Source organism: Ictidomys tridecemlineatus, chromosome 4, assembly GCF_052094955.1.
Source record: "Ictidomys tridecemlineatus isolate mIctTri1 chromosome 4, mIctTri1.hap1, whole genome shotgun sequence".
Lineage (NCBI taxonomy): Eukaryota > Metazoa > Chordata > Mammalia > Rodentia > Sciuridae > Ictidomys > Ictidomys tridecemlineatus.
Window position 1 is genome coordinate 187,936,991 of NC_135480.1, and position 22,888 is coordinate 187,959,878.

Sequence of the window (22,888 nt, forward strand, 5' to 3'; positions counted from 1 at the left end):
GAATTCTGAGGAATGCTAGACAGGACATCATTTCATAAATGAGGAAACTAAGTTCCTAATTGAGATGTATTTCCATCACATCATGAAGTCACATGCTTATTATCATTTGAGGCCTGTTATCAATTTTTGTACTTCTTTGGATTTCTAATATTACTAGCTCAGTGTTTATATGTACGTGTTGATAAATCCAGGTTATTTACATCCTTCGCATATAGTAGGCATACAGTTTTGCTGAAATGCGCCCCCCCCCATGCATAAAAATTGGTAGGTTTAAAGAGAGATCAGTGTCTAAAGCTTTGATAACCTCCACAAGCAGAAACATCCACTGCTCCTCTTTTCACGGTTGAAGTGGGTTCTGGACATGAGAGGCAGCTCCGGGAACCAATTTCTGGCTGGTATGTGCCCAGAGGACATGATTCACAAGTCTCAAGCCCACTGGATGAGTAGGTGCCTTGTTTACATTGAGCTAAAAAGAAAATGTAATGTGATTAATAATGATGATATTAAGTTGCATAAAATTAGATCTGTGCAAGAGTGGGTTTTCTGCATTTTAATATAGGACAGAATGAGGGACATGGAGAGCTCTTCCACCCCTTTCCTCCTCCCTCTGTTCTCCAAATCACTCTGATTTTCAGCATTAATACGTTTTTGGTGCATTTATAATTATCTAACGCTACATCAGAGTTTATATTTCTCACTAAACATCCACACCTGCATTTGCAACAATGACAAAGAAGGACGATTTTGAAATTCTTTGTTGGGTGTATCTTATGTAACCTTAATTATGAAAAAAAACCCCCGTGTTTCCAACAGTAGAAATATGTGGAAAATATTGCATATTTTAGTAGCAATAACAGGAGCCTATAACAATTTAATAAAGAATTAATTTCCTCATATCAAGTAACTAATTTAAGAAAAAGCAATCTACCAATTGCCAAGTGTCATTAAAGTCCTTTCTACCAATTAATGGGAGATTTAAGCAAAATATTCAGGCTAATCAGTGAATGTGGATTGGAGTTTGACTTGGAGTAGTTCCAAATGGAAAGATAGATACATGGATTTCTTTATAATGTGGAAAACATTCAGGTAACATCATTAAAAGAAAGAAAGAATAAACAAAATTGCTTTCAGGCATGCCCTTTATTTTACCCTATTTGCCATTTAGGTTTCTGAATTGTGACAGGGCTTAGAACCCCTATTATGGAATATGGAACCCTGGCATCCTGAGTATTTGAAGTTGAAGGAATTTGAGAAAATAACAGAAGCAGCAAGGTCTCTCTTTCTCTTGCCCCTCTCTCCTGAAGCAGGTCATAAGGCCTTATGTAAGTGATGCCCACCCTATACTAGAGGAAGGAATGTTCTTATATCTGAAGACACAAGGACACAGGGAAGAACCTGGACTTTACTAAGTGCCCTCTGTTTATTACTGTCCAGTCAGACCCCTTTGCCCATCAGACTTCTCTATAACTATCCAGTTCTTCATCAAACTTAGGATAAACAACACTAGTTTCCTTGATTCTTTGGGTCTTCATTTCTGAAGGCTCCTGTGTCATAAGACGTACATCAAATAAATTTGCATGCTCTTCTCTTGTCAATATGTCTTTTGTTATAGGAGCTTCAGCCATAAACTAAGTGATGGGTAAAGAAATCTCCCCCTCCCCTCACCCCGTACAGCTGGACACAAAATTCAGGCTGCTGCTGAGCAAAATGTCTACTAAACCTCTACCTTTACATTCAGAGATGCTTCTGGAATGGAGGTATTCAGTGTAGGTCCCATCTGGACAGAGCTTGCATTCAAGTTGCCCTTCTTCATCTTGATAGTATCCCATGTGGCAGCTTTCACAGGCAGAATGCTCCAGAGAATAATAGGTCCCCAAAGGGCAATTGACTGTGGATAAACAGGCAAGTAACACTAAGTAAAGCACCACAGCCAAGACACCCTTGTTCTCTTTTTTTCCTAAGACACAAAAACAGCAACACATGCTTCCAGGTACAGATTAAATTTTACTGTCAGAGATTTACTCCCAAGGTAAACTTCTAGAAATGTATTCTTTGAAGCTAGTAGTATCCAGTTTTTTTTTTTTTTTTTTTTTTTTTTAGTTTTTCTTCAGAAGATGGAAATTTTTATTGACTAAGTTTAGGGCTTCCATCATAGGGCTTTAAAGTATGAGTAAAAGCTCTAAGATTCATACACTGTTGGTGGGACTGCAGCCACTTTGGAAAGTAGAATGAAGATTCCCCAATAGACTATGAATGAAACCACCATATGATCCAGCTATCCCACTCCTCAGTATTGATCTAATGAACTAAAATCAGCATACTATTGTGACACAGTCACATCAATGTCTATGGCAGCCCAATTCACCATAGCCAAGTTGTGAAACCAACTTGCCGACTTGCCTGTCAACAGGTGAATGGAATAAGAAAATGTAGCATACATATATGCAATGGAGTTTTACCCAGTCATAGAGAAGAATGGAATTATGGTGTTTGCTAGTAAATGAATGAACCTGGAGAACACAGGTTAAGTGAAGTGAGCCAGATTCAGATCGTCAAGGGTCAAATGTTTCCTCTCATGTGGAATCTAGAGTCAATTAAGGGGAAAAGAGGGGAATGGATCTCCTGTAAATAGAGGGAAGATTAGTGGAGTCAAGGGGGGAGATTAAGGGGGAGGGAGGAGAACAGGAAAAGGGAGGAAAATGTGGAATGAATTTGGCAAAATTACACTATGTACATAAGTGAATATACCAGTCAATTCCACCTCTACGTACATCTATAAAGCACCAATTTAAAAAGCAATCAATAAGTAGAAGAAAGACCAGTAGAGAAGAGGAAGGGAGTAGAAGGAGGGGGTTGGGGGGAAGCTCTGATAAACCAGATCATCATGGAAATACCAACAAAGAGAAAGCCACCAGAAGAAAAAGATAAAACAATGAATGTTTAATCTGAGGCTTTGAGATATTAAAAAAGATTTTCTTAACTCTTCTTCTGAATGCTACCAGTTATGAAACCCACGGCCAATCCATTTCAGCATTCCTCCAAGGGACCAAAACAGGTGAACTAAAGCACCCCTTGTTCCTGATGGCAGCATGAAGTATCTGAAGTATCCTCAGAGTCACGGACCCCAAAGAAACAGGCCAGTTTTAGAACTTTCCTTCCTTGGAGGTCTGGAGTATCTCAGAAATCCTAGGCCAAAGTGGACTCTTCGACTCTGAAAACGCTGCTATCAAAGTTCGTACAGAGAGGACAGTTGAAAGCAGTACCAAGGTAATTCTAAGATGTCAGTGTTTAATAATTACCTAAGTATTTTTTTAAAATGCAGATACCCATGCCTCCATGTCCAAGGTGTTGAACCCATGAATTCTGAGGTAGGCCTGAGTCAAGATGCATTAGGTAATGGTGACACAGGTGGTCTCGAGACCACATTAGCAAGTGAGAAGCAATTCCTGATTTTTCTCACAAGGCAGGGAGGAAAGCAGAGCAGGCTCAGAATGACAATTTTAATGTGTTGACTTTGTAACAGTAATGGAAAGCCCAGCTGAGCTCTTGGAATGGTGATAAGAACTGCTGGAGAATGTTTTGTGGACTGGAAACAAGAGCCACATCTATAGAGAGATTAACACAAAGACTCATGCCATTCTAGTTCAGCTCAGTGGACTGAGATCAGTTAGTGGAAGATGTGTTGGGAAACCGGCTGGATTGTCCAGATCTTGGCAGAAACTCGGTGGAGGGAGAGTGGGGACTGCTTGCTTGATGTGTGTAGGGTCCCTTTTGGGGATGATGAGAATATGTTGGAAATGGAGGTGATGATTGCAAACACTAATTTAATGTTACTGAATTGCAAACTTTAAAACAGTTTATTTTATGTCACGTAAATTTTACATTTAATTTTAAAAAGTGAAGACTTTGGAATTTACTGTCTGAGTGGGAAACTTTGCTGCACCACTTATTGTCTTAATGTATAAGTTCTCAGCCTTTCTGGCTTCAGTTTTCTCATCTGCAACAGGTGCTTAAATAGTAATGGTGCGTCCTAGAGGTTCTAAACAGGATTAAACCTGAGAGCTCTCGTCTGGCATACAGAAATGGTCAAAAAAAGCATTAGCTGCTTTTTTTTTTTTTAATCAGAGTTACTGCTCAAAGCTGTGAGATTTTTAAATCTATAAATAAAAATAAGATTAGAGTCCCTCACTTAAAATAGATCTCTTGTCCTGATCAATAGTGGTTACTTAGATCTTGGGGACAAAATAGTAAATAATAACAACCATACAATAATAGTGATATGTTTTACATCAATATTCCTTTCTGTGCATTGTAAAATGGCTTTCCTCATCTCTCCAGACCCAATGTTCATGGAGTATTTGTGATCACAGGGGAGAGTCTTACCACACATCCGCCCTCTCAGCACTGAGCCCGGTCTGCAGTAGAGAAAAGCCTTTTCCGTTTCCAATGAATTGCTGTCGGCTACAAGCATTTCAGATGCAAGCTGGAAGGAATACATGGGCTCTTTATTGAGGGTCCTTTTCAGTCGATTTGTGATAGTTTCCAAAGTCTTAATGAGTCGTTGTTGATTTTCCCATTCAAGGGTATCGTTTCTTTCCTCGGGTAATGGCACACTAGCTGAGATGAAAACAAAACAAGATAAAACATAACAACATAACACACACGCGCACACACACGCACACACGGTGTTTCCGGAATCCACTTGTAGTTCATTTTTACCAAAAAGAAATGGTATGTTGAAAGTCTTTCAGGGAAAAATTCATTCAAAATAAATTCAACTAGTATACCCTGAAACCACTAGGACAATGGATAATATTAAGAGAAATATAATTTGTTTTAATCCTTCTCTCAGATGCTGGGCCTATATCACATTTTTTTCTTAACCATAGCATATTAAATTGCTGCATATTCTCTCATTTTGCCTTAGTACATCATGCCAAGAGGGGAACAAAGCAGGGTGCTTGTAGCTTCAAGAATCATAGAAGACATCTGTGATATTCAACTAGTGATGGTGAGGGGAAGCTGGCAAAGCTTAGTTAATTATGCTTTCCCCAATTCTTCAATCCAGGGTCATTTCCTAATAATGATAACAGTCAACGGATTTAAGAAATAATGTTTTGAATAAAAAAATTCATATCATATTACCTATCCAAATAGACAAGTTCATCCTTACCTGTGATGTTAAAAATTAACTTGATTTTTTGGTTAGACAATGGGTCACTTCTTTTAATCCGGGAAGTTCTGGTTTTGCCGACGCCTGTGGGTGTTTCTTGTACGGCATCCAAGAAGTCATCGTAAGAGTAATCCAGCCGGTTAGCTGCACCCCAACCACCTGGTCCTGACAGTTGGGGCAGAGGAACAAATGATCTTACAGTTGCATCTCCATTAGCATCTAGGTTCTTATGTTAGGTCATAGGTCAGTTGCACTTGATGCTAAATGCCCCAGTGACACACTACATATGGGGTTTGGTCTACAATCGTCTACTATAATTTTGGGGCACTTCATGTGTAATTTAGATTACCAATGAATTGCACAAAAGGAGGGAACCTATGAAGGTGCCTAGGCATTCATACCATTCTATCTTTGAGATATAGTAAATTATCCTAACACTATAGATAAATAAAGGGTGGGTGCAGAAATGCAGTCAATTCCTATTTCCCTTTAGGGCTTGTTCCAATGAAGGAAAAACATATTGGCTTTATGAACTCAATGTACATGCACAGGTGTCCTTTGTGAGGATTATGTACAATATCCATATCATGGTTTAAAGGTTGGGTAGTTTCCAGAGGCAACATGTACTTAAGTATTCATAGGATGCAACTACATGCATTGATGCTTGGGATTCACTTGATACCCCGATGTTGATCTGGTTAAACCCGGGGTTCAGGCTTCTTGACATAGGATGTATGGTTGCATAATCTTAATCAAATGATTTTTATTTTTTTGAACCTCAGTTCTTTTATTTATAAATGGAGATGAGTCTTATCTCGTAGGTTTGCCTGTGATCTAGAAATCATCTAACCCAACATGAAGACATTATTAAAACTCAATAAGTGAATATTAAAATCTTCCTGGCCATATTGATCTAAGTTATGTGCTGTACACAAGAATTATTTTTCAGATTTTTATTATTTTACTTAAACATTTTCCCTCAAGCATCATGTAACTATTATAGAAAAAAAAACAACGATATACTTTGGAAGAATCTTAATAAAAATGTTCAAAATCCACTTGGAGAAAAGCTCCAAATTCCACTTAATGGTATATGAACTCAAATAATTGAATCTTAATTTATTCTGTGTGAGGAATCTCAATAATTTTATGTATATTTTAAATTAATAGTTTAATTGAAATGTTAGTTGAATGTCATATAAAAATTGCTACTAGTTCTTTACAACTGCTATGATTCTCTTCTAAAATATCATATCACTATTGAAATATTTTGGGGAGGTGGCAGGGATGAAATCCAGGAGTGCTTGTCCCCAGACCTTTTAGTACTTTGTTTGGAAACAGAATCTCGCTGAGTTGCTTAGGGCTTTACTAAGTTAGCTTTTTACTAAGTTAGCTTTGAACTTGCAATCTTTCTGCCTCAGCCTCCTATATGAGATTATAGGCATGTGCCACCCCACCTAGCCTCTCACTATTGAATTCTACCATCACAATATAATTACATTTTTATCACCCTGAAGAGTTCTGGCCAATATTTTGAAACATTTTATTTGATAACCAAATTTAATATATACATAATGATCATTAAGTACACGATTGAATTATATAGCCATTCTATAATACTCAGTGAAGAAATTAATAAAACTTAAGTTTCTGGTTTGCTTCACTCTTCTGGAATTGTTTGATTTTTATGGATCAGTCTTGCAAACTACTGATACCAAATAATGTAATTACCAATTGCAAAGCCATTTTCATAGTCATAATTATATTCTAGGCAATATTTTTTGGTCAGATCCTCCAGCCTGCAATCAATGTCATCAGCATCACTGCAAAATGATGGGACCTGCAAACAAAAAGGAAGAGGATCAAGTGCCAATCGCATCTCTGTTGGCTTCGGACGAGTCCTGTGCTTTTCTGCCTTTCACATCTTCATTAGCAAGAGAAGATGGGTCAGAGCTCGGCATGTGCCTCAAAAGACTCCTGACTTCCTCTACCTCCTCCCCTACAGCCTGTTGACCACCAAGATTAGCCTTATACCTTCTCTCTCTCTCTACCACAAGAAGCTCAGGACTCTTGGGATAGCTCTGCCTCTAAACTTTCACCCCATATAGTTCTTCAACTCCGTTGGTTCTTCAGTCCCTTCTATCCCAAGCCCCAAATCTTTCTCTGTCCTTCTGCAGCTCACAGTGGGTAAAAGGCAAGTCTATTATTTCCTACCCCTCTCTTTATGTTCCTTTCACTTTTGCTTAAAATGAAACCCAGATTTTCAGTTTTCTGGAATATTTTCCAGAAAATGATTCTGGAAATATTAGAAATTCTAAAATACTGGAATTTTGGGCAGATCTAGGAGTGGAGGAATCACCCACATGATTCATTGCTATTTCTAAGACATATGTCCTCATACTTCCTTAAATCCTCAGAGGTCTGAAGCAAATGCCACCAATGATACACTCACTGTGTCTCTTGGTGGCAATCATCTCTAGGGTTTTCCCATGCTGAGTCACCCTCCCATTCCCTGCTGATGCTCCTGTCTCCTTGACTTTTCAGTTCCTTTCTTTCCTCCTCTCTCTTACCTTCCAGCCATCGTTGGTCACTCACTCCCTTGTTACAACCTCAGATGGTATTAGTATCAGTAGCTGCACTTCTCCTACTCTCAGGAATCCACCAGTTCCTTGACTTCATCAGAGTCCACAAGCCATCGACCCCAACTCCCCTCACACTTGCTCAGCCTCTCACGCCTCCACGTCTTTATCCACCCATCTTAGATTCCCCAGTCTATCCTCCCTTGAATGTCTCTTTCTCACTGTGTTTGCCTGCAGAACCCTTAAACCCACTTCATTCAGTTACCCTGCTTTCTCCATACCTGTACCTTATGGCCACTTATGGCTTGAGAGAAACAGCCATGCTTTCTGCCAATCTTACTACATTTCTTTTAAGCACCTACTCATGCTCACCTAGAAAATTGTTTTATGCCATCTTCTCTCTTCCTAGACCTTCACCATGTCCTCCTCATGCTTATTCACAGGTGATCATTTTTCCCAATGGTAAAATAGATGTCAGAGAAGATCCTTTCATACACTTCACCGTCATGGGCACCCACTACCTGTATCTGTGCTCTGACAAACTGCCTCCTTGACTCCTCTCTTTCTCTCACAATCTATATCCAGTTTATCAGCAAGTCTTACTGAAGCTACTTTCAGAATAGTTCTCCAAATCCACTCGCTTCTCAACACCTCCTAATGCAACCCAAGCTACCATCATCTCTTGCTTAATTTTCTTTCTTTCTTTCTTTCTTTTAATATATATTTTTAGTTGTGCATGGACTCAATGCCTTTGTTTGTTTTTATGTGGTTCTAGGATCAAACCCAGTGCCTTACACTTGCAAGGCAAGTGCTCTACCACTGAGCCACAACTCCAGCCCCTTGCTTTAATTTCCTATGTGGTCTTCTCACTCTCTCCCACCCTCTACTTCTCCCAATGCCCAAGGTTATGTGAAAGTTAGTTTCCCTGAGTGGCTTCCCATTTCACTTAGAATAAAAGGCAACATTTTTTACAGTGACTTTCAAAGTGCTCCACAGTCTGATTTCTCTTCTCACTCTTCTAACCCCTGGGATCTTTTTGCCAGTCTCCCGTCACTCAGCCCATTATCCTCTCTATTCCTGCCACTCGAATCTCTTTACTTGCTTCCCCCTGTCTGCAACACTCTTCCCCTAGGAAGAACCACAGCTCACAGCCTCATTTTCAAATAGGGAACTCATGTGAGGTTTCCCCTCTTTGGGCTTCATTTTACTCCATAGCACTATGCTATCTAGCATGCTACATATTTCCCACACAGTTTCATTATTATTTATCAATTTATTAGTATGTGAATTCTATGACTGCATGGAATTTTGGCTATTTTATTCATATCGGAATTTCTAGTGTCTAGAATAAGCACATGATACTAACTAAGTATTCATTAAATGTGTGAATGAGCATTTCATAGCACATTCTGGTCCATTATGCCATCTTTAACCTGCTACAAATTTAGCTTGGGATAGACACTGAGACTAACACATGCAAAATTTACTTTCACAAAAATTTCATTGTCGGTTCTACTTGATATTTATCACCAGCTTGGGATGGGTGATAATTACTATTGGTGACTTTTCAAGTACAGATCTATAGTAACAATGTACTAATGAGGATAATTTTTCTTGGTTTGTTAGCAATAGTGACAATTATTTCTCTTTTGGGAATTTGGTTTTATTGATTAGATAATAACCTTAAAACAAGTATTTATTGACTAGATGCCAGTTAATGTTTAATGCATTTATAACAATGTTTGGCATACAGCAAATGCCACTATATAAGGAAAAATCCTTTAAATGTTCAATTATCGTCTTATGATAAAACAACACAGTCTGCAATGTTTTTTTTTGTTGTTGTTGTTTTGTCAGAATTTCTCAAACCAAGGGACTCTGCTTCTCTAACTTCCTGACTTGGGTGTTTTAAAATATGAAAGATTTAATGCAGATTTACTTACAGTTTATCCCAGAAGTCCAAAATCTATGCGTAATTCTAAGCATTAGGCATAAGTTTGGATCACAAAGAAGAGGGAAATAGTAAGGAGTAGGAATTTCACTTGTAAGTGACCCAGAGAAGCTGTGACCACCTTAACAAGCATCCTTTAAAATATGAGAAAAAATAAGGGACATCTACTGACATCATGGACATACCATCTTCCCCAGGGTCGTCTGAAATGCCTCCAAGAACTTCTTCAGCAGATCCGGGTCATCGCATCGAGTTGCTTTGTACAGCATCTCAAAGGACTTGAACCCATGGTTGGCGAAACGTTTTACTGGAAAAATGTTGGGTAAAACCCCTTCAGTTTCAAAACAAAAACTTAAATTTCTATGGAATCATCAAAAGTTAAAATTTTGATTCTAACACAATTTGAGAGATTGTTCTAAAAACAAAAGATAAATAGTTAAGGGCAAGTTCCAAAGCACAAAGTGATCATGATAAACATGAGGAAAGCAGTACTGTATGTGGTTTTCCAGTGATGAGTTTGCTTTAATATATTATTCTTTCCTTCTAAAGAAAAAGTTGAGTATTTGAGAGAATAAGAGATCCCTTTATTCTAGCTGGACCAAAGTTACTTTATATTTACAAGAATTTACATACCATACATTTATATTTGCAACCAATATACATTGAAACATTTCTAGATATCATATACAGTCATATTCCTTGAAAGTATAAGTTTGACAGAGACAAATTTCTTCTTGGATCAAAAGCTTGCAGGGTTAGATTTAGCAATAGGTTTCAATATATTCAGGAACAATGCCTATTCATAGTGTCCTACCATCAAACTTGTAAAAGAAGTTAAGTGTAGATTACTTATATTTATTTCCCTGATTTGGAAAAAAATAGTTCCAATAAGTGGATTCTATTATTTTTATATGCTGTTGACATTTAAACTCCATCTGTGCTACTTGATCAAAGATTCATTCCAGATAATTGTTATCTACAGTAGATAAAATATTGGGTTATTTGTATAACAACATGTTTAAGATTACTGAATAGATATAAATCTAAATTGAATCTAAAGAGAATGAAAATAATCTATTTTACAATCATTACCTGTTTGACACTAAGTTAAACATAAGCTCTTTTTCAGACTATGAGGCTTCAAATTCATATGTACAGATCAAAAACTGCATGCTTGGTTGAAGAGATGGAAATACTTATTACATTGATTGGCTTATTACACATTGCATACATGTATTGTACTTTTATAATATACTCCTTATAAAGATACAAATGCAAATTTTAAAAAAGCCAAAAAATAATAAATGAGAAACACAATTTTTTTTTAAAAATCTGCATGCTCTCAAACCTCTTCAGATATTTCCGTTAAATAATAAGAGGGCCCAAATGGCCTTTCCTACAGCAGCCCAAGAGTCAGGTGGCTATTGGAAATCCAGGGAAGAGTAATTCTCTTATTCATAAGCATTTCAAATTCATGATGCCATATCCCACTCATTTCTATTGTAAGGCAAGTTTCCTCTTTAACACTTAGAAATGTACACACACAATTCACACATATTAAAAAGGATCAGGAATGAAATCAGAACTTACTAGCACAGTCTGGCCATTCAGTAGAATATGGTGGTCTCCAGATACCATCCTCGTAAGCACAGTAGTACTTCTCAGTAGACCCTTCTGTGAAGTCATAGCCCTCCAGGCAACTTAACGTGCAGTTGACGCCGGCAGTGTCTTGGATACATGTAAAATCCCCATTTACAGGAGTGAAGGGAACTTCGCAGGGAGAACCTATGTTAAAAATAACACAGTATTATTCACATACAGCTTAAATTCTGGGAGTTTAAGCTGAATTTTTAACAGGATTCCTGTCTCTCAGCATTCCTAAGGAAAATATTTGCTACAAGTCCTTCGAGTGGACAAGGACAATAGTGACTTTTTTGTACGGCTCCATTGAAAAGTTGCATCCATGTATAATTATAAAAAAAATTTCTGATTTGTGGTTACTGCTTTTTTTTTTAACCCTCCATAAGCATTCAAAATAGAATCATTATGATACTTTGCAACTTTGGAGAAAATGTTAATAAAGTAGTAATTAAGACCACACTGGAAGAAACGATTGCTATTTATGACAAGGTGAGGAATTGACAATTAGAAACCTAAGTAAAAATCTGTCGTATTCCAACTTGAAAACTACAATGCACATGGCCTGTCTTCTTTCACAACATGGAGGACTATAGCAACCAGATAAATGAGAAGGCATCTAGATTTCTGGTGTCGTATGAAGAAGGTACCTTTTATGACAATGTGGATGACACATGTTCTGTTATTTCCTGAGGGGTCGGTGGCTGTGTACTCCACCATAGTCTCCCCGTGAGGGAAAAGGTCTCCCTGGGTGTGACTTCTAGTGATGATCAAGACAGCCCCTGGAAAGGAAGGCAGGATCCAATTTTTAGTTGTGTTGGTCTGCAGTCACTTTAGTAGTTTTAGATTTTCTATAGATGCAAATCACTGGGCAAATCACTTATGTTGATTTGCCCACTAGTAGAAAATAAAATATTTAATATTTATGTTATAAATCGTCTAGAAATAGTAGACTCAAAACCCCCATTAAATGATGGCATTTTTGCTAAACTATTTTTCTTTGAATAGGTCGGTTGGAACGTTGGGGATTTAAGAAAATCTATTTATTTTGCATTTTTATTGTTTTCCAGATTTCAGTGAATTCTCTTAAAGTGAACTTTAGCTGTATTTGCTCAGGTTTTTTTCTTACTTTCCTATGACCTTTTGTAACTTAATTGACTAATGCTTAAGAACTTAGTATGAATACACAGAACTGGGCTGGAGACACCAATGGAATGCATAACTTGTATTTTTAAGCTTGGAGATTCAATAAGTTCTCTAGAACCTCTTCAAGTACAACACCTCACAAAGGTTTGATAAATGCCGGTTGAATATTGAATAAAGATAAGCCCTGTGGATAGGTAAGATTAAAAATGTTAAATTATATTTAATTATACTAGTATTAAAATATACTACCTGACATTCATTCTACTTAGAAACTGTCATGCACTTTTTACTTCTTTTATCCCTTAAAAAAGTTTCTTAAGATATAACAGTGTTAGCACGCTGACAACAGAATCCTTGTGTTCTCACCTGAGTTGTCTGAGAATTGAGGCTCATCCCAGCTAGCAGCATACTCTTCCTCTGAGACCTGGATTGGAGGTGGAGATCTGCACTGGTCTATGACAGGTGGCTCTACATCTGAACAACATGAAATCAGACAAGGAAGTCACATCTGATCTTCAAAAATGGTGAAGGGTCTTGCAAGAAAGAATGGAAGACTGAAGGCAGAGAACATTGACCTTATAAGAAACAGGGATGACCCTGTGGCTGCTTTGAAGATGGGATATGTTTCATTCCTAATCCCAGCTTCAAAAGAAAGTCAGATCTTATTCTTTGAGTTTTGCTATATTGCTCTCTATCTGTTGAAGAAGACATACCATGTTTCTAAAATTTATGTGAGCTCACCCATGTGGTGGGCACTGAATTTGTGGGTTCTGCTCACAGTAGTTGAGCGGTTGCACCCGGATTTGAACAGAAACTTCCTGGATGAGCTGAAGGAGTGAAATGACCACTTCAGTTACTCCCGTGTCCTTCCTCTTATCTGAATCTACAGGCTAAGGAGTCAGTTTGATAGACATTAGTTATTTCAAGAAGTTATGCAAAATTCTTAAAATGAATGTAATGTGTTAAATTAAAAAAATAAACATGTTGAAAATAGATCTGAGACAAATATAGCAGAATGTTATTATCTAGTTTTACATAGAGATGAATTTGTATCAGGCAATAATTTGAGATATATATATATATATGTGTATATATATATATATATATATATATTAGTTAAAACCCCACAGTAACATTATAAGGCAGTACATTTATTAATCATACTTTTGTATGAAGAAAGTGAATGTTATGGTTTGGATATGAGGTCCCCCCCAAAGCTCCTGTTAATGTAGCAATACTCAGGGGTGAAATGATTAGATTATGAGAGCTGTACCTAATTAGTCCATTGTAATTTGAATGGACTGACTGGTGGTGACTGAAGGCAGGTAGGGCATAGCTAGAGAAGGGGGGCCACTGGGGCATGCCCTGGAAGGGTACATCTTCCCTGTGGCCCCTTCTTTTTTCTCTACATTCTGACTCTGCCCTGAGCCAAGCAGCTCTCCTCCACTGGGCCCTTCTTCCCCCAAGACATTCAACCTTACCTTGGCCTCAGAGCAATCGAGTCAGCCAACCATGGACTAAGACCTCTGAAACCATGAGCCTCAAGTAAACTTTTCCTCCTCTAATTGTTGTTGTCACATATTTTGGCCACGGCAGCACAAAAGCTGACTAAAACACCAAAGCACACAGAAATGACGGGTGACATGGTGAGGCTGGATATGAATTCAACTAATGTGGATTCTGAGTTCATGTTCTTGACCACTGGAGACCACTATATATTTACCTCGCCATGTTTTATGTCTTGATAGTGGGTCCCCAGTGTCTGGTGAATTAAGTACAAAGACCAACTGAAAAATGATGCAATAAACCATCTCCACCTTCTCCCACGAAAAGGACCAATCTCTAGTAGTGAGGATGGAGAAACTGGGATAGATTTCAAAGATATTAAGGAGGTGAAACCACTAGACCCTGATAACTCATTGGATATTGGTGGTAGAAGAGAAGGACAACTTCCAGGTTTTATTATTTTTTTTTTTGGCTTGGTAGATAAAGGATCAGTTGTATTATTTTCTGAGTTAAGAAATACATTAGGTTTGAGTGAGTATGAAATGTCTATGAGACATTTGCATGATAAAGTCCAGGAGGAAGAATTTTAAAAATAAATTAATAGAAGTAAGGCCAAAAGTACAGGAAGGAGATCAGTGTGAAGATGGGGTAAGGGATAGTACTGAGGATTGAAATGAAGCAAATTATTTTGTGTATATATATATATATATATATATATATATATATATATATACACACAAATATATATACATAAATAAATATATATATATTTATTTATGAATATGTCAAAATGAACCTCACAATTATATGTAACTATAATGCAGCAATAAAAGAAAGTAAGCTCAGGAGGAAGTTTATATGGAGGCTTGAATTTCCAAAGAGATCTGAGCAGGAAATAGAAATCTGGGATTTTTCAGGCAACAAGATCACTTAGGAAAACTAGAGAAAGAGGTGGGTCCAAGGCTGAGATCCTGGGGATGACTAACATTTGAGAGTTGGTCTCAGAAGAGGAGTCTAGCCAGGCATGGTAGTGCATGCAGGTAATCTCAGCAGCTAGAGATGCTGAGGCAGGCCCTAAGCAACTTAGTGAGACCCGGTCTCAAAAAAAAAAAAAAGGTCTGGGAATGTGCCTCAGTGGTTAAGTTCCCCTACATTCAATCCCTGTGTTTTTTCTTTTTAAGAGTATACATAAGAGATAAAGAAGGATAGGTGAGAAAAATGGGGGAAAAAATAGGAAAGACTAGTGTCAAAGAACTAGGAATAGAGAAAAGTTTTGATAAAAAGTATATGGTTAAGAATGTAAAATCTGAGGGCAGATTATATAAAATAAGGACTGAAGAATGTAGAGTCAGAGTAACACCAGAGGTCACTGATGACTTTGATGACAGTACATTGCGTAAGTGAAGGGGACAGAAGCCAGACTGGAGTGACTTTGAGAATTACTGGCAGGGACGAAGAGAGAGACGGCAGCACACGGCTAAGAAATCAGAGAAGCAGTGATAGTTCAAAGGTGTGTAGGTTTCAAAGAGGGAGTGATTTGAGCAGGTTTCCATGACAGCAGGAAGGATCAGTGGAAAGGAAGAGGTTGAAGACAAAGAAGCGAATCCCAAGGGGGACTGGATTATTTTTGCAGCCCGTCCACATGATTTGAAGGAGACTTACCAATAACCCTGATGTGGAAAGTGCAGCTAGCTTGGTTGCCAGATGAGTCTCTTGCTGTGTATGTGATAACCACATCTCCAATTGGGAAAAGGTGAGGCGGGGTAAAAGCTGGGTGAACATGGATTGACACCTTTTGGAGAAAAATAATATTTTGAAAGTTAATGTCAATAGCATATCCACCCCCTTTTCATTTATATATTATTAGCAAAGTATTTCTAAAATGATGCCATATTTCATATAGGAAAATGAGGGGGAGGATGAGGCACAGCCTTTCAGACTATGCTATTTTTTAAGACTATAAAGTTGACATAAATATGAAATGCTGTTTCTTCTTTTTAAAAAATAATAATTAAAACACTTTTATGCTCTTTATACAGTCTTAAGAACCTAAGATGACTAAGATGACTAGAACAAACATAAATTCTTTAAGAAAAATCTATGAAATGTCCTACTTTGGTACTGAATGTTACTCTTGGAAGTAGTTCTGGAATGAACTATTTTATATGAATAATTAAAAATACTTTTATTATTTCCTTATAGATGTCTATGAACAAAATGAATGCAAACTATTAGCATTTTATTAGTAATTATTAATAATGCAAAGTTTTTTTTTCCAATAGTAATGGTAACAATTTGCACTCCCATTATCAACAGCTATAAAATTAGTCTCATAGCTCCCCAATCTACATTAAATGCCATCATTCTTTGGTACATAAAAGTATCACATTAGGTCATTGTTTTAATTCAGTTTTTCTTTCATTTTCTTCCAACTCAAGACTAGGCAAGCACTCTGCCATTGAGCTACATTCCCAGTTCCAGTTTCTTAATGTCTTGTAATTAAATTTTCATGTTTACATATTACAATATATTTTTTTAATTTTTGAATTATATGTTCATCCATTTGAATATTGTGGTATAATTAAAATTATATTAGCATATTATGTAACAAATATTCTAATCTCTGACAAGTTTAAAGCATTTTTTTTGTAGTTTAATGGTTGTCTTTCAAAAAATTCAGAGATTCTTAAAAATACTGATGCAAATAAATTTATTTTCACTGTATTTAGAAAATACATTGAATAAAATTAGAAGCCATTCATGAAGTGATTAAATAAGCATTTAAATATATTCAATGGTATTTTTTTCCCCTGAGTATCAGAGATTGAACCCAGGGTGCTCTACTATTGAGCTACATCCCCAGCTCTTTTTATTCTTTATTTTTTAGACAGGATCTTGGTAATTGTACTTAAGTTGGCTTCAAATTTACCATCCTCCTATCTCAACCTTCTGTGTTGCTAGGATTACAAGCATGTGCTACTATGCCCAGATGATGGTATCTTTTTAATGATTTAAAAATAAATTGGAAATATATTTTGTATTTGGTATGGTTTAAAAGTCACTCACTGTAAGCTAATTGCTCTCCCTTTATGATATTTTAAAATCCATATGCACGTTAGTCATTCATTATGGTAAGATACCACACATTTTGTTTATTTGTGGAAGATATTTTAATTTCTGATATAACCAGTGGTCCTTCATTACTTTACTTTTTTCTATTTTTTTTTTGTGCTAGAAATTGAAACCAGGACTTTTCTAATGCTAAGCACATGCTCTAACACTGAGCTCCATATTCCAATTCTTTGTGATACTTTAAGCTGTGAATTCTTCTACGTCAAACTTCAGAATGATTTTTGTCAAGTTTCAAAAATATTATATGGGTAGAATCATTAATATACATTTATTTTATAAATATTTAGCTTTGTCATCTACAAACATGGTATATATTTCTACTTGACTTCTTTTTTTTTTTGTAGTGATACAGTTTTTATTTTAGCATTATCCAGGGTGGGGGTTGAGTGAGATAATAGATGAAACATTTACTCGGTTGAAACTTTTGATACATAGTTTGTTATACCACTCTTTCTACTTTAGAATAGGTTTTATATTTTCAAAATAATGATTAAAATATACAGTAGATAGATAAGATGTAGGTAAGAGAGAATAAAAGGAAGGCAGGACATGTCAAACTGATGTTAAACCCTTATCCCAGAACCTTCATTTCTTTTTTTTTCTTTTTTTTTATTGGTTGTTCAAAACATTACATAGTTCTTGATATATCATATTTCACACTTTGATTCAAGTGGGTTATGAACTCCCATTTTTACCCCGTATACAGATTGCAGAATCACATCAGTTACACTTCCATTGATTTACATATTGACATACTCATGTCTGTTGTATTCTGTTGCCTTTCCTATCCTCTACTATCCCCCCTCCCCTCCCCTCCCCTCCCCTCTTCTCTCTCTACCCCCTCTACTGTAATTCATTTCTCCCCCTTGTGTTATTTTTCCCTTTCCCCTCACTTCCTCTTGTATGTAATTTTGTATAACCCTGAGGGTCTCCTTCCATTTCCATGCAATTTCCCTTCTCTCTCTCTTTCCCTCCCACCTCTCATCCCTGTTTAATGTTAGTCTTCTTCTCATGCTCTTCTTCCCTACTCTGTTCTTAGTTACTCTCCTTATATCAAAGAAGACATTTGGCATTTGTTTTTTAGGGATTGGCTAGCTTCACTTAGCATAATCTGCTCTAATGCCATCCCTCCAAATTCTATGATTTTGTCATTTTTTAATGCAGAGTAATACTCCATTGTGTATAAATGCCACATTTTTTTTTATCCATTTGTCTATTGAAGGGCATCTAGGTTGCTTCCACAGTCTTGCTATTGTGTCTACTTGACTTCTTTCTAAATCTATCAATGTTTCATATTTTCCTTTAATTTCCATTCAACTTTCTCAGTTAGTATACAGCTAAATGTTCTACATTTTACCTTACATTGTAATTAGATACTTTTAAAATAACCTTTTATACACCAATGTATCTCAGATAATTATATGTGTGTAGGTGAATTAATATCTGGGTACTTAAATTAAATAATTATTTAATTCCAGGAAATTAATACAGAAATATAAAAAGTAAGTTTAAAAGACTCATTTAGAACACAAAGTACAAATTATGAAATAGGTTCTAGCTATGGAAGATAGTAAGTAGAGACCTAGCATATGAATCATTGGTATTCCTTAAAAAGAAAATGAAAAAATTAGAAATATATCATAAGAAGAAAACTTAAAACTGAAGAAAGCTGTAACTGTAAGTAAAGAGCACTCTAGACACATTGAGAAACAGGAAAAATCAATGAACGTCTGGGGTTGTGGCTCAGTGGTAGAGTGCTTGCCTGGCACATGTGAGGCCCTGGGTTCAATTCTCAGCACCACATACAAATAAATAAATTAAATAAAGGTCCACCAATGACTAAAAAAATATTTTAAAAAAATCAATGAAGAACAGTCAACATGTAAACAAATCTCAGATAATTTATTATACTATAATATAATCTCAGATAATTTATTATATAATGAAAGATTCCTGCAGCCTTTAGGAAAACCACCTAATGAGGACAATAATCAGTTCACATCAAACTCTCTTAATCATTAAATGCTAGTCTGGAAACAAAAGATTTTCTTGTATATGCAAATACTCTGCAAACATATCCCCTATATAAATGATTTTTCTACAGGGAAAAATTCTGAACATACTAAACAGAAGATCAAACACAATAAATCCCTCATAAGTAGGGTAAGTCATGGTCTGAAAGAGTTGCCAGCAAACCCCAAAACTATGTAAATACAGACTAAGTCTGAAAAACAGCCATGAATGTAGCCACAAAACAGATGGAAAAAGCTATAATTTTTGGAAGGAAATATACATAATATGAAAAAACTAATAATTAACCAATAATTAATAAAAATACCAGATTATACCAACAAAACCTAAAGTGTCTGAAAAGTTAAACTAATAATTTGGGAAAGACACACCAGATAATCTTATTTTTTCCCCCACAGTAAATTAGGTAATTACAGGTTTGTACAAGTTTTAAGAATTTATTTAAAAACTATATATTCCTTCTATACATAATTGCAACTAACAAACCAAAGCGGAAATGAGTAATGCCAATATTCCAAAGAGAGAACTTACAGATGGACAAAGTACTAGGAAGTTTACACTCAAGAGGCTGAACATGTCCTGCACCCCTAGCACTCACCATCAGCTCACCTGAGCAGAGACAGTCTATGGAAATAGGAGCATGCACCTGGGGAGAGTACTGGGCCCTTCCCTCTCTCTTCTCCATGGGGAGGACTGATGGAAGGGGACTGCTTCAGATCAAGTGGATGGACTTCAAACAGCACCCCATAGAACACTGGGAGGATCAGGGTACCTACATAATGGGGAGAACACATCCCATTCCAGTCTGGAGATTTTCTGGGCAATAGAAACTTAGAGATTCCCACTAATGTGGTGAGTGTTGGGAGAGACTGACACCCATCCCTTGGAGTTCAGGACATATCTGGATGTAGACAGGTACCTGCTTCTCCCTGGTGGATGCTGAAGGCAAAAGCCTTGAGCAAGCCATATGGCAGCATGAGAGGAAGCATGCTCTGACCCTGGGTTAGTCTGTATGCCTATTCTTTGGCATAGTGAAGACATTTAAGCCAAGGAGGATGATAGAGGTCTTGAGTTTTTCTGCCTATACCCCATTATAGAGATTTAAAGAAGTTATCGGACACATCACAGCACCTGGAGTTGAGGAGGTGGGCAGAGTGCATCTCTATACTAGGAAACTGGATGGGGGAGGGGTGGATACTTCTACGGTCTCCTGCAGAATCTATGCATGGACTGGACAAGAGAGCCAATGTTTGTATACTTGTTGAGGGCTGAAATCAAGTCAAGATGGCGCCTGCAATAAAGTGGCTCCCGCTGTATCAATCTTCACAAGTTGCTTGCCACCCCCCCCCCCCCCCCCCCCCGGTTATTTTGCCCAGCCACATATACTTGCTTCTCAAAGTGCATAAGCAATGTAGAGAGGACCACACAGAAACGAAAGGCTTTTGAAACTTTCATGGAAAACACTCCTACCCCAGCTGCAGTAGTTTCCTATTATTCTCATAACAGATTCCTATAAGTGTAGCAGCTTGAACTACAGAAATTTATTATTGTGGTTCTATAGGTCAGAGATACTGATGGATCTTACAGGTTCAAGATGTTAATAAAGCTGAATCTGTTTCCTTGCCTTTCCTGACTTCTTTTGGCAGCCTTGATGGCCCCTTCCTCTACCTCAGCAGTGGCAGGTAGAGCCCTTCTCATGTCATAGCTCTCTAACTCTTCTTCTGTAATAGCACCTCTCTCGAGAGTTGGGAAAGGCACTTCTCTTTTAAGGAGTAGGAGTATTAAACTGGGTTCACCTGGGTATTCCAGGCTAATCTTCTTATCTTAAAATCTCTAGTTTAATAGGGTCTACAAAGTCCCTTTGCCATGTAAGGAAATATTCACAAGTTCTGGGGTAGCCATTAGTCTGGTAATCACACTGGTTCTGACCCTAGAGAAGACAGAAATAAGGAAGGGGGGAGTATAGGAGGAACAAAAGAGCATCCGTAGTTCCCTCTTCCCAAGTCACTCAGGCCAGCTCTGGGCTGCAGGAGGGAAAAACTCTGAAGTGGATGAAAGATTTAAGTTTGTATTTAGATAGCAAGATTCCTCTTCCTAATCCCTGAAAGTGGATTTTAATTACAGAAAGAAACTGTTTGTATACTCCAAAGTAACCAAAGCATGTGAAAACTGGAGAAAAATAGTTATTTTCTATTGGCGCCTTCCAATTCAGATTGCTTAAAATTAGTTCCAGAATGATAGTTTTGCTCACATTGAACATATAATTTAGCATCATACTTTTTCATTAAGAAATTTCCCAGTTTGAAAATTGTCTTACGGAATAATCAGAGATAAAGGCAAAGATTTAGCACAGGGTGTTATGGAAGCATCGTTAGTTCTTTCCTTCCTTTCTTTCTTACCTGTGTTCAGTTTCATGTTTCATGACCCAATATTACTATATATATATATATATATATTTATTTATTTTTTTGCTAATAGTCTAAACTGCCTTTCCTCTCCTCCCCACCCCCATACCCGGTATTATAGAAAAACCCAACTATCTATTATTTTTATGCCTATACTAGAGGTCATATCTCTTCTGGAGAAATTTACATAACAGTGCAGATTTCATCTCTTTATAAATTTATAATCACCAACCTACCCCCCAATACTATCCACTAATTATACTGCATTTCTCGGCTCTTCATATTCTTTCTCTCTCTCTCCTCCTCAGAATGACTTTTTAAATACTTTTTCATTTCCTTCCATCTTCTCACTATGATTAATTCTTCCAAGTATGCTTTGGGTCTTATCATTTTCTGACCAGAAGCCACATAAAATGGACTGCCTCCTCTTTTCCCTATATATTCAATGCCTCCATCTCAACTGGTTCATTCCATTTATATTTCTATTCTTTGAAGCACATTCAAGCTCTTCTCCATTGTGGTAGGCTGAATAGTGGTCCCATACCGATTAGATACAATCCTAACCCCTGGAACCTGTGAACTGGTTAGCTTCCATGGCAGAAGGAACTTAGCCGATATGACTAAATTAAGAATCATAAAATGGGGAAATGTCCTGAATCATCCACGTAGGATGAGGGAGGCAGGAGGGAAGAGGGTAAAGGAAAAGATATGGTGATAGAAGCAGAGATCAGAGTGATGGTTCTCCATGGCCCAAGGAACACTGGGGTCTCTAGAAACTGAGTCAGGCAAGGAAGGGATTCTCCCCAGAACTTTCAAAGGGATGAGCATGTGACTTCAGGCTCCCTGCCCAGCAGCCCAGGAACACGACTAATGCACAGAGGCTCCATCTTCCTTCTTTTGGCCTGAAGTTAGGAGTATTTTGTGGGTCTATCTATCTATCTATCTATCTATCTATCTATATATATATATATATATATATATATTTAATAAATAGATCTTATTAAAGTCAGAAGAGTTCTAAGTTGATCCTCAGAATCTTCTTTCAGTGTCTCTGAAGCTTCCCTTCATGATTTGTGTCAGAACTGGCAGCAGGTGGTCTCATAGGTCTGCTCATGTCTCTTAGAATCCTTCCTAATTTATAGTGGTTTTGATTTACAAATTATGATTTTAATCTTTCAATCCATCTACTGGAACATCTTATTTTACTTATTCCTTCCCATTGGTCTTAATCATCAAATGAAGAAAATCATCAAAGGAAGATACCTCTAATCCCTTGTTCCCTCCCAATTTGCCCTTTTCCTCTTTTCTTCCACAATGAATCAGCAAG

At 37.1% G+C, this 22,888-nt stretch overlaps 1 protein-coding gene across 2 annotated transcripts in view; it reads right to left on the reverse strand.

Moving 5' to 3' along the window:
• The window catches only part of Svep1 (sushi, von Willebrand factor type A, EGF and pentraxin domain containing 1), a 170,754-nt gene that overhangs the window by 73,877 nt on the left and 73,989 nt on the right, over positions 1 to 22,888 (reverse strand). For both annotated transcript variants that reach the window (XM_078047940.1, XM_078047939.1), the window contains exons 9-18: positions 15,656 to 15,785; positions 12,854 to 12,961; positions 11,992 to 12,123; positions 11,294 to 11,488; positions 9,889 to 10,010; positions 6,905 to 7,013; positions 5,174 to 5,338; positions 4,384 to 4,617; positions 1,727 to 1,888; positions 305 to 466 (exon numbers count right to left, since the gene is read on the reverse strand). In XM_078047940.1, the coding sequence (XP_077904066.1) occupies positions 305 to 466; positions 1,727 to 1,888; positions 4,384 to 4,617; positions 5,174 to 5,338; positions 6,905 to 7,013; positions 9,889 to 10,010; positions 11,294 to 11,488; positions 11,992 to 12,123; positions 12,854 to 12,961; positions 15,656 to 15,785 (1,519 nt within the window). The remainder of the gene's footprint in view (positions 1 to 304; positions 467 to 1,726; positions 1,889 to 4,383; positions 4,618 to 5,173; positions 5,339 to 6,904; positions 7,014 to 9,888; positions 10,011 to 11,293; positions 11,489 to 11,991; positions 12,124 to 12,853; positions 12,962 to 15,655; positions 15,786 to 22,888) is intronic.